Source organism: Protopterus annectens, chromosome 1.part0 (genome assembly GCF_019279795.1).
Source record: "Protopterus annectens isolate FY-2018-M chromosome 1.part0, PAN1.0, whole genome shotgun sequence".
In the NCBI taxonomy this organism is placed as follows: Eukaryota; Metazoa; Chordata; order Ceratodontiformes; family Protopteridae; genus Protopterus; species Protopterus annectens.
In genome coordinates this window covers 31,469,388-31,482,272 of record NC_056725.1, presented here as the reverse complement: position 1 = coordinate 31,482,272, position 12,885 = coordinate 31,469,388, and the positions used below count along the sequence as shown (strand labels likewise).

General features: G+C 46.5%; 1 protein-coding gene across 1 annotated transcript in view; it reads right to left on the bottom strand.

The window, feature by feature from the left end:
- The window catches only part of NUP133 (nucleoporin 133), a 2,059,048-nt gene that overhangs the window by 1,702,839 nt on the left and 343,324 nt on the right, over window positions 1-12,885 (bottom strand). The window contains exon 4 of the mRNA XM_044070734.1: window positions 12,178-12,276. Within this exon, the coding sequence (XP_043926669.1) occupies window positions 12,178-12,276 (99 nt within the window). The remainder of the gene's footprint in view (window positions 1-12,177; window positions 12,277-12,885) is intronic.

Below are 12,885 nucleotides of genomic sequence, written 5' to 3'. Positions count from 1 at the left end.
TCCATGATAAGTACTGTAATTCTGCTGTTGCTGCTGGCTCGAAAGGAGGTAGTGTCAACTTTTCTAACACAAAGTTCAAGTCCCATGCGGGCAATGGTGGCTTCCTAGGTGGCTTTACATTTTTAATTCCTCTCAGAAACTGCCTGAGCAGAGGATGTGAGAAGACTGGAGGGTCCATGTTGTATTCTGCTGAAATAACTGATGCATGAATCTTAATGGAAGAATAGGACAGGCCATTGTGGAAGAGCTCTGCCAAGTATTCCAGGATGTTAGCTATGTTTACCAGTGACACATTTTCTCCTTTTGCTGCACTCCAAATGAGGTATCTTTTTCCATTTTGCTGAATAATTTTTTCTTGTTGAGGGTCTGAGCCTCCAAGATAATGTCCTTAACCCTTTGAGATAATTCTGGGTTATTTTGTCTTATGCAATGTTCCAGGCAGCCAGTTGCAGTGTTTTAGGTTTGGATGCAAGGTTTTGAAGTTGTTCTGTGTTAACAGTAAGGGAACTAGGGGCAGAGGCCATATTTGTTCCCGAGACATACTCCTCAGTAATGGGTACCAATGCTGCCTTTGCCAGTCTCGCGCTATGAGGATGATCCTTGACGGTCTTCTTTGATCTTCAATAGCACCTTGTGCATCAAAGGAAGAGGTGGGAATGCATATGCTGTCAGGTTTTTCCAACTGAAAGAAAGGGAGTCCACCTTCCAAGCAAGTGGGTGGTATGCCCTCGTGCAGAATTTTTTCAATTGGTGGTTGTGCGGGGATGCAAATAAGTCTATTTCTGGTAGTCCCCATTTCCCCTGTAATGGTTTTGAAGATGTCTGGATGCAGCATCCATTCGTGGGCATCCGTGGTAGTTCTGCTTAGGATGTCTGCCAGTATATTTTCTTTTCCTGGTACAAATATTGCTTGTAACTGAATGTTGAAGCTCAGGCCCACATTCCAGAGGTCCATTGCCATCCGGCATAGAGGGTATGAATGCGTGCCTCCCTGTTTGTTGATGTACCACATAACTGTGGTGTTGTCCGTCCTTATCAGCAATTGACCCTGTCGAAGAAATGGTCTGAATGTCTGAATTGCCAATTTTACTGCCAGCATCTCCTTTTGATTTATGTGTAGGTGCAGCTGGTCTTGAGTCCATAAGCCTTGTATGCACTTGCCCAGCATGTGTGCTCCCCAACCGAGGTCTGAGGCGTCCGTTGTGATGGTCTGGCTTGGTTGAGGTCTGTGGAAGGGCAGTCCTTGGTTCGATTGACAGGCCTGAGCCCACCATTGGAATTCCTGCTTCAGGCATGGAATTATTGGAATTCGGGTTTCTAGGCTGTGCTTGTGCTGAGACCATAAATTCCTTAGATACCACTGTAACTTTCTCATATGTAGCCTGGCATGTGGAATCATTATGCAGGATGCCATGTAACCCAGGGCTGGCAGGACTTTTCTTGCTGTTAGCTGGTTCTGCTTTGTTAATGCCATGAAGTAGAGAGGGAGGTGCTTCTGTTTTTCTGCTGTTAGGAATGCCATTTGGTTTGATGTGTCCAGCTCTGCACCCAAGAAGGTTATCCTTTGGGATGGTATCAGCCTTGACTTTTTTATATTGACTGTGTATCCCAGGGCTTGCAGTAGATAAATGACCTTTTTCAAATCTTTTGTTAATTTGTTTTTGTTGTCCGCTTGTAACAGGCAGTCGTCCAGGTAAGGGTAGATTTGAATTCCCTGAAGCCTGCAATGAGCAATTACTGATGCCAGGCATTTCGTGAACACTCTGGGCGCAGTAGATAAGCCAAAGGGCAATGCTGAGAATTGATAATGCTCTGATCCTGCAAGAAATCTGAGGTATATTCTGCAATTTGGTCGTATGGGGACGTGCAGGTATGCCTCCTTGAGATCTAGAGTTACCAGCCAGAACTCCTTGCCCAGCATGGGAAGAAGCTGCTGTAGGGTCAGCATTTTGAATTTTGGAACAATGAGGTATGTGTTTAGAGCGTACAGGTCTAGAATAGGTCTCCATTGGTTTTCTTTTCTTGGTACCAGGAAGAGTCTGGAGTAAAATCCTTGCCCCTGTTCCATAGACGGTACCCTTTCTATGGCTCTCATCCTTAGTAAGTGATTTATTTGTTGTAGAGCCTCTGTTTTCTGATTTGGAGGTAGGTTTGGCATTCCTCTCTTCCTTGGTAGAGTATGGAAGTGAAACCTGTAACCTTGGTCTATTATCTGTAAAATCCATTTGTCTCCTGTGATGTAGTGCCAGTTTACTGAAAATAAGGCTAGTTTTCCGCCTAAGGGTGCTTCTAGTTGTTCCCTGGTAGGCGGTGCCAGAGCCAAGTCACTGTGATTGTCCTGTGGAAGCGGTGGTGGCTGGATCTGTGGTAGTACCTCGCTGGTTGTTAGCCTGCCATTGACGTCCCCTGTAGGCACCTCTGGATTGACCCCTGCCTCTTGAGCGTCTATTCCTGCCTCTATGGACTCTGGAGGAGTCTGGAAAGAACCAGTTCTTGGAAGGCCAGTTCCTACTAAACCTTGGAGGCTGGACCTGCAAGAAATCCTTGACTGTCTGGACAGATTTTGCTTTGTCTTCCACCTTCTTCAGCACCTGCTGTGCCGGGGAGCCAAACAAATTGAGCTTATCCATAGGAGCATCTAGGAGCTTTGATTTAACATGGTCTGGTAAGGATTGCTCGTTTAACCATGCATGTCTTCTGATCACTGCACCAGTCATAGCTGATCTAAAAGAAGCCTCCAGTGCATCATAGCCGCATTTTAAGGAATGATTACTGACCTGCTGAATGTTATATGTACCATTTCCTGAACAGACTTTTTGTCTAATGGTTCATCCGAGGACAATTTTTTAGTTAACTGATCTAACATAAATTCCTGATACTGAATCATGTGGAATTGACAGTTTAAGGCCCTAGCTGAAAGAGTAGCAGAAGTGTAAACTTTTTTACCCCATCTCTCTAAGGCCCTAGATTCCCTTTCAGAGGGGAGGGGTTTTTTTGCAGAGGTAGCTGCTACAGCCTTGGGTCCCTGGGAGATAGTTTCAGGATCTGCAAAAGGAGCCTTATACAAATGATAATGTGTGTCCGGAACCCTGTAGTACCTATCGGGCTTAGCAGGGGCCGGAGGAAGAGAATCAGGAGCAGTACAAGCATCATTAAATGCATCATCCACAACAGTAAGTACTGGAGGAATGGCTAAAGGCCTATGCTGTGGTAAATGCAAAAAGGTTCTAAGCCTTTTCCTAGAGTCTGAAAAATCCTGGCCCTGCCATTGGAATTGTTCCCTCATAGCATGCAAGGCTTCCCCAAAAGAAAATTCCTCAGACGGAGAGGCAGAAGGAATGGACTCTTCTGCATCAGAGTCCTCATAAGGAGAAAAAGGTTTTGTATTGTCTGAATCAGAGGAGTCATCTGAAGAAACTGGCTCAGGAGGCTCTGCTCTAGGCCTCTTCTCTGGAGGTGGGCGAGAGGCCCTGTCTGGGTGTGGTTGGGATCCCCTAATCAAAGAAATGAGATCCTCTGTTAGACTAAGCATTTGAGAACTAGAGCTAGGCCTGTGAGAGGGGGTCTTAGCAGGCACAGTTTTGGTAGATTTTGCTGCTTTAGCCCTGGCAAAAGCCTTAATCGACATGGATGCAAGGGGCCTAGCAGCTCCACGTGCAGGAGTAGAAATATCTAAAGGAATAGTATCTGATAAATCCTGTGAACCTGCAAGAGCAGGTGGGATTTCAGTAGCAGATTCAGCCATGCTGGATGAGGCCTCGGTAGGAGGTAAGCTTTCGGCCGAAGGAAGAACCGTGGACTCTGTTTCAGCCGAAACAGAGACACTCGCGGTTGGCTTAACCGGTTTCGGCGAAACCGGACATGAGTGTCGGTCTTTTCCTTGCGCTTTTAGTTATTTGCGTAGTCGGAGTTTCCGACGGCATAATGTAAGCAAAAGCGGAGCCGAAAAACTCCTCAGCAAATTCCGACCGACGTCTAAGCGTCCGTCGGTTGAAAGAAGCACAGGCTAGACAAGCTGCTACTTCGTGGTCTGAGCCTAAACAAGGTAGGCAGTAAGAGTGGAAATCTTTATGAGGTATTTGTTTCCCACAAGTTAAACAGTTATTCACTTTTTCTGACATCGGCTGAGGCAAGAAAGAGTCCCCAACGGGGTACTTAGCTTTTTAGAAGTCTTCGGTAGTAGTAATCTCTGGTTCTGACCGGCTGGCACTTGCGAACAGCTTCTGCTTCCGGCGCCACGCGGCAAGAAAGACTGGAGGAAAATGGCATCGGCTGATACCTTTATACCCGAATAACTGCAGCTATGACGTCGGGTGAAGTGAGACATCAGCCGAGGCCAGACCCAGACTTTGGAATCCGGCCGACCGAAGTGCTGCCTGACGACAGGACAACCCATTTGTAAGGACTGCAGATGCATCCTTGAAGGACATCACCCTCAGAAGCTGATGCCTGCTCAGCGGCTCCAGACCCATCCGAGGGATTAGTTTCCGAAGGCCCAATACCTTGAGTATCCAGAGGCCTAGTTGTCTCCACGTGGGAGTCGGAGGCAGCCTGTGGCTCTGAGGTAGCAGGTGTCAGGGGCTGCGAAAGCGCCTCACTGAGAACCGGCGACTGGCCTACAAGAGGATTCATCGGTTTTGGACCTTTGATGCCAGTCTTTCTTTTTCCTTGCGCATTTTATGAACTCTGGTCGGTGGCCGTTCTGAAGGCATTATATAGTTAAACCTACGGCCCAAGTAACGAAATGCAAAATCGTACCGACGCTTAATAGTGCGTTGGTTAAATCTAGCACAAAACCAACAACTAGCAATGTCGTGGTCAGGGCCTAGGCAAAGAATACAGTAAGAATGAAAATCCTCGAGGTATTTGCTTCCCACAAGAAATACAACTTAACTTTTTCTGACATCGGTCTGGAGCAAGAAAAAAAAAGTTTCCCCAATGGGGTACTTAGCTTTATTGAAGACTTCGGATCTGAAATTCAATTTTGAAAATCTTAGGAGTCGGCCGACCGGCACTTGCGAACTGCTTTTGCTTTGGGCACCGCGCGGCAAGAAAGACTGAAGAAAATGTGTCAGCTGCATCTTTTATAACCCTGGCGCACTGACGTCAGGGAAGAGGCGACAGCAACCGACGCTGGACCAGGACATTGTAATTTAGGCCGACTGCGGGTAGCTTGCCAGCAGGATAACCCAAGTGTAATGACTGCAACAGTGAAACACGATGAACATCACTTGTTATTGCAGGAAAGACATATAGAAAACATTCACATCCAATGAATGGAAAGTCATGTCCTCCAAACTTTTATGCAAGGAATCCTGCATCTGGATTTAACTGTTGCGAATGGAGGCAAACAGATCTATTTAAAGAGTTCTCCATGGTTGGAACAACCATTCAACTAGGGTCTGTCCCAGTCCTACTCAGCTTGAGTGCAACAGTATTCTGCTCTGATGGAATCCAGGTAGCCTGTAGGGATAGAATATGCCAAGATGTTAGTTCCCAGGCTACCGCCATAGTATGCAAAGGGTTAACGATTTGGCTCCCCCATTTTGTTTTTGCACTACATCACTGTGGTGTTGTCCATGATTATTAGGGGAAGGCATAGAACCCAAAGATGGTTAGAAATTTGACGATTTATTAGTCATCATTTCTTTGACATTCACATCCTAGCATCTGTCCTGCTTACTCCACAGATGCTCAACTTTCACCTCCCCCCTTGGAAATTTCTCTGCATGCAAAATGAGACATCCATGGACACAGACCGAGTAGGGTCTTGACTACACAACGGGAGACCCGGGATTGAAAAAAGACTGGTCAAATTATCCTATTAGCTCTCCTTTTACAAATCTAGACCTGGAATATGAAATGACTCAGAGGTGCTCTTGTTGGCTCCAAACATGACATGAGAAACCAGTGAATTTTCCTCATGTGAAATGAAACTCAGAATCCTCAGATATTCCCTGACAGAGGTCAGAGAATGGGTGGAAAATATAGACAACTGCAGTTTGTAAAATTACACTTTGTTCTGATGAAGAAACACCACCATGTAGGATCCTAGAAACACCTTGGGAGAAGGAATGACAACTTAAGGAACCATCAACTTACAATCTACCCCTACAGACATCTCTTATGTTCTACTGAAATCTTCCATCTTCTTTCATTCATCACCGATGGGTCCTGCTCCGAGCCCTCAGAACAGAGTCAGCCCATTACCAAGCTCGCGCCAGCCAAAATAATTCGAGCCAAGTCTCTTCCCAGAATGTCCTTCGCCCTGTTACCTCAGATAGAGTTTGCTAAGAAAAAGAAGTAAAGCTGAGGCCACTTCTATGCAAGTACCCTAGGGCACCACTTGGACCCAAAGCATCCCCCATGAGCCTTTGGAGGGGGGAGGAGGGTGGGAAGTGATGAATGAAAGAAGAAGATGAACATAAATGGAATGTTATGGTAAGACACAACTTATTTATCTGATGTCATGAATCTTCTTTCCATTCATCACCGATGGGACAGAATCCCAAGCTACCTTGGAGGTCCATGGGTGGCCCTTATGGAAGAACAATCCAGAGTACCACTGAGTCGAAGGTAGCTCTCCCTCTGGAGACCAGGTCCAATTTGTAATGATAAATAAAGGTATGAGACTTAGCCGAAGTAGCTGCTGCGCAGATGTCATCCATGGAAGCCCTGGAATGGAATGCTATAGATGTTGCTATCGATCGAGGAATGGGCTTTAACTTTTTACATGGATTCATTGTGGAGGGAATTGATGAAACGTATGCAATCCCATAGCCATCTTGATAATGTAACCTTGGAAACAGCCTCTCCCATTTTGGGTCCAGAAAAAGAAATGAAAAGCAGTTTAGATTTACTGATAGATTTGGTCCTGTCTAGGTACATCTAAGGAGTGAAGGCAATACTGTCCTCTATTGGCAAAATTCGGAAAAAAAAAAAACACTGGTAGATCAATGGTCTGGTTAATAGAGAATTCAGAAACAACTTTGGGAAGAAAGGATGTTGGGAGGGTGGCCTAATGGTTAAGGTGTTTGCCTTACAAACACAAGAGATAATTAGCTAGGCTTAAAATGGCTCGCAAGGGCAGTTAACTTAGTACTAATCTATGAACCTATGGATGGGTTTGTCCAAAGTGGCACACTGTCTTTATGTAAGACAAGATAGGGCCTCTTGATACACAATGCCCGCAGCTCAGAGACTCTAATGGCAGAGGTAATGGCTACCAGAAACAAAGATTTCCAAGACTAAAACTTTAGGTCACACTTAGCAGCAGGCTCACAGGGTTTTTGAGTCAAAGACAAAAGGACTAGAGAGGTTCCCATGGGCTGTCCAAGAGGAGGCCCGAGATGAGAGGTCCCTTTAAGGAAACTCTTGCAGAGGTGTTAAGAGGGGTGCATCAATACCTTTGTGGAAATTACTGCTAGATGCACTCTTACTGTAGAGGCAGAGGCTCCATTATCAAAAAACCTAGCCAAGTATTGAAGCACTGCAGTAACTGGAGCTGAATACGGGTCTAGCATGTTATCCTTGTTGAAACAGATGGAGAACCTTTTCCATTTATCCTGACAGTCTTCTGGTGGATGGTTTGTGAGAGGCCAAAATGATGTCTCGAACAGGAGAGGAGAAGAGAGGAGAGATTAGCTTGCCTAGCGACTAGTTGAAGTAGAGAAATCAAGTTGTCAGCTTGAGATTGGACAGATTTAAGTGTCTCAACCCTGGAGGGGGAGTAATCGGATCTGGTAGAGGGTCCAGAATCCACAGCAGGTATACCAGGTGAGGCTGAAGAAAGTGGAACCAAACTTGTCCCATTAGAGGAAAATCTGCTCTGCTACTTAAGGATTCAAGCACCACTCATAAGGCATAAGAATAGTCCTGCTCAGTTTGTCCGCCAGCATGTTGGACTGTCCCAGAATGTGCGTTGCTACCAGAAACCGGCTGATTAAGATTGTCCATTACCTCACTCTCATGGCCTCGCGACAGAGGGGATAAGATCTGGATCCTCCCCGCTTCTTGATGTACCAGACTACTGGTATACTATTTGACTATCAACTGTTCCCAAAGGGTGAAAAGCATAAAGGGCCAGCAGGGCTAAAAGTACCGCCCTTATCTCTATAACACTGATATGAAACTTGGTCTCTTCAGGGACCATGTGCCTTGGACGGTCCTTCCCGAGCAATGTCCCCCCCTAGTTGGGAGGCATCCGTGGTCACCGTGGCTTGGAGAGGGGATGCAATGAATGGATGTCCATTGATCAGTTCCGAGAGTGTATACACCAGAGGAGGGACTCCCTGCCAACCCTGCTGATGCGTATAGGATGGGTCAATGGCAGATCTAACTATAACCACTGGACCGTTAACGTCCACTGAAAAACACACACGAAGACGAGCACAGGGAAGAAGGGTAATGGTGGCTGCCACTGAACCCATAGCTCGAAGTACCATCTCTGCTGATGGGAGGAGTGACTGAATACCCAGGAACACATGGAGTTGTAAGCTCAAAATTCTCTCCGGGTTAGAAACACCTTCATTTGCAGTGTCTATCCTTGCTACAATGTACTCTAGAAACTGGACTGGGATCACAGAAGATTTTGCTGTGTTGACAGTGATTCCAAGGCGGTCTTTCAGCTTCAAAAAGTAGTCTCTGGCTTGACAAAGTAGATGCTTGGTGGGAGCAACAAGGAGCCAATCGTCTAGGTACAGAAAGACCTGTATCCCCCTGAAGCCTCAGGTGAGGCGCTACAACTGCCATGACCTTGGTGAACTCCCTTGGAGGCTGTGGTGAGACCGAAGAGTAGGGCACGGAACTGATAATGATTGGCTCCTAGCCAGAGGCGGAGGAACCTCCTGGAGCATCTGTGAATCTTTATATGGTAGTACCCGTCCTAGAGATCTATCAAGCACATCCAGTCTTTCTCCTGCAGATAAGTTAGGATGGACTGCAACATGACTATCCGAAACTTCTCTTTGGCAACCGATAGGTTGAAGGTGGAAAGATCCAGAATAGGTCTTAGGTCCCCAGTCTTTTTTTGGCAGCAAAAAGAAACTTGAGTAGAAGCCCGATCAGGACTGGTTGTGGGAGATGGGCTGGATGACTAATTTCATTAGCAGCTTGTCTATCTTGAGTGCTGCTACCTCCCTTTGTGTGGGTGGTACGTCTGGAAGGTTTTTTTTTAGTGGAATAGGGAATTCCACAAAGGGGATAGAATCGCCTCTGGATATGATCCAAAGCACCCAACGGTCTGTTGACACAGACTCCCATGCCTTTAAGGTGCAATGAAAGAAAACCCCCGACTGCCTCCAGAGCAGAGCAGCCGGGCAACCCCTCAGGGCTGCAGTGAGGGCCTGTTCAAGAATGGTTAGAGAGACTCCACATTCCTCGGACCCCCTCTACCTTTGGGCCAGCGTCTATCAAAACCCCCTCTGCCTCAAGGGGAAGAGGAGTCCTGAGCGTCCCGAGAATACGGAGACTTCTAGAACCACATCTTTTGCTCTCGTTGATTCCTGGAGAAGGATCTTTGAGGGTTAGAGAAGCGGATCTTTTCGCTCTGGATCAAGGTCTCACGAACGGTCTTCCCGAACAATGAAGAACCATCATAAGAGGCATTTCCAAATGACGCTTTAAAGGTTTCCATGAACTGACACCCTGAGAAAAGCGTGATGCCTCATGGCAACGCCTGACCCGGCTAACCTTGATGCTCTTTCAGTGGCATGCAAGAGACGAAGCATGGACGTGTTGGATACCTCTTTCAGAGTGGCCATTCATGCAGAGAATGTGCATTTATCCTCTGGTGACACGGACTCTAACTACTCTGCTAGCTCTTTGACAAGGTCGCACTGTAGTCTTGTAACATGTGCCAGGTAATGGAGCACCCTTATGGAAAAGGTAGTTGAGGCATACAACCGATTCCCTAGACAATCCATCATCCTTGACCGACTGTCAGGAGGTCTGACTGTAGAACTTTCATGGGCTAGTTCTTTCTTGGTGGCTGCTGCTACCACAAGTGTCTACAGGTGACCCTTTGTTCAAACTAGTTCTATCTGAAGTGTGGACTTGGATCTTGTCTGGGCACTTCAGAATTGGCTCCACGGTGTCCGGTTCCTTCCTTGCCTGGGAGGTGATAAGGTCCACCTATGGATCCGTGGGAGGGGACACACAAGTAGATGGACCTGCGCCAAAGGCCTCTAGAAACAGACTCATCAGAAGTAGGCTTGAGGGAAAGCTCCCTCCCCAATTGGTGGATTTCCACACTGTCTCCAAAGGAGACAACGGGGGGTGATCAAGGGGGAGCCTTCCCCCTCCTCCAAGTCAGTGTCCTTAGTGAGAGGCTCTGGGGAGGAGTCCAGGTGCCTCCTTTTGTACGTCCATTTGTGAGGAGCCTCTTGGTGGGACTGTCCGAAATGGATTTGCAAACAGTTTGTTCTGCAAGGGGAACCACATGGGGCACTTTGGGCTGTCCCCTGAGTTGCAAAATGGCAGAGGTCGCATCTAGAACCAAGGGAGCCTGGTTGGAATAAGAGGAAATAGTTGGGGGTCTCTACCTACTCGAGAGCACCCTTTCCACCATATCAAATGCTGAAGGATAATGAACCTCCTGGGCCACCAGTAAGGAAGCTGCACTCACCGGACTCAATGGGGGAATTGGAACAGAGCCCGCAGGTGCCAAGATGCAGAAAGGGTAGGCCATGACCTGACACGGCCGGAGCCAATGGAAGCCCCGCTTCATATCAAACACCCAGACTACAGCTCCGAGAGCTGTTAGGGTCCGAACTCCTCAGATCAGACGTGCTCAGGGCAATGGCAGCCATCAAGGTACAAGGTACCATCAGCGCTAGCCCCTGACTCAGACTCCTCAGATCTGAAAACCCCAATACTGGGGGTCAGTTCGGAGAAGGTGTTATTGGAGTGAAAAAAGGGAGTGAGCTCCCCCCACCCCCAAAGGGAGAGGGGGCTGGCAAGACTCCCATCTGGATGCAAATCTTATTTTGTCCATCTCCGCTTCACTCAAACTTCTCGTGGAGCGTGCCGAAGAAGCCACAGATGCCGATATAGAAGGTCGGTGCACCAACATCTTAGAAGAAGGTCCAGCCGCCTCTGGCTCCGATGAGAACCTCGGTGTCTGAAGCAGAAGAGTACTAAGCCTGGAGGACACGACCAGTCCAGGGACCTTTTCCTAGCCTCGTCCTTCTCCTTTCTCAGCAAATCCCCTTCAACAGGCCTCTGAACAGGAGAATGAGTCGCGGTGTGTGAGGAGGAAGAAGAAGAAGAAGAAGAAGAAGAAGAAGAAGAAGAAGAAGAAGAAGAAGAAGCAGAAGCAGTCACCGCCATGACTGCAGCAGTAGTAGCGGAGACAGTCGCCCCCGAAACAGATTAGTAGTCCCTTCATCACCAGCTTGTCCTTGCAATTTTTCATGGCCCATGGGTTAGAACCCACGCAATTAGAAGTCAGTCAATCAACAGGTGTGCAGCCCCTAAACATACCACGCACAGTGTGGACATCCGCTGGGGATAACTTATGGCCACACACTGCACACTTTCTAAAGACAGGCTTATTTTGTTCAGCCATGCCTGAAAATAAAGCAAAAGAAATCAGTTTTCAGACCAAGTACACACACAGACAGACACTGCTATAGCAAACGGACTCCCCCCCCTCCCGATGCTATGTGAGGAAAGGGAGGGAAAGGAAAGGGGAAACCCTAATCTAATAAAAGAAGAAAGTAAACTCTTACCCCAAAAGTTCTGAGAAAAAACTATTAAAGCAAGAACCACGCCTGGAGCTCCAAGACCAGAATGCAAAGCAAAGCTGTGGCAAACAAGATCTGAGGGAAGGAAGGAGATGGAAGGGTATTATGGATAAGGCGAGGAGCTTGAAGCTCAGAGCAGATGCTGGTGAAACTGCTGTCTCCGATCCAATATGGATCTATAACCCACAGGTTGAAGAGCAAATATAGTAAACGACTTCAGATTACAGGTTTAGCCTCAATATATTTTTTTACAACTAGTACAAAACTCTAGTATCTGACATCACTGACTGTAATCCTCTGATTTACTAAAGGATCAAAAATTTTATGAGGAACACGGTAATGAAACAAGCGACAGTCAAGAAGTACATCATAAGTTCTGCAGATTAGATGATCTCAGTACTGTCCCCATTTATGGAGCAAAACAACTGCTCACCTGTGCAGTGGTGGTTTCCCCTGATGAGTTCACAGCCACCAAATCAGCAAAATAACGGAAGTCACTAGGTGGCAACTGAAGTTCTTTACAGACAGACAGCTGTAAAAGACAAAATACAAATCACCAAAAAAGTGAAAATAAATCTACTGACCAAACTTGTAGTATGTAATTTTAACCACAGCCACTTACATACTTCAAAATTAATATGCAAAGAAAAGCAACTGAGTGACTTGCAGCAAGTGCAATGCATCAAACTCTCAAGACACCCTTTTTCTGCTTTCATTAGTTTTAATCAAATAGCTTGTGTCTAGGAAAGGCCCATCAGTGACATAAATCAATTTTGAAAATGCGTTAATAAGCCTTGCAGACCATTTCTGCATTAAAAGATGAAAAACATTCTATCTTTATATGACGTGTAGTGAAAAACTAATGCGCAGTTCTTGCTTTCTCACAGTGAAGTGGAACTCAAAATTCCAGTTCTATTTACTGGTACACTTGCCTGCGTGTTCTATAGTTTTTCAAGAGGAGGAAAAAAATTAAACATATGTCTAACTTACAAGAACAGCACTCTGCTCTGGATAGAAGATAATCCATTCATTCACAACTCCTTTTTTCCTATTTTTGTACTTGAGTCAGGGTGCATCAAAAGTAACCCTCACTTAGAGACTGTTCACACCACCAAGCAGCTATCCCTGCTGCTGCTCAAAA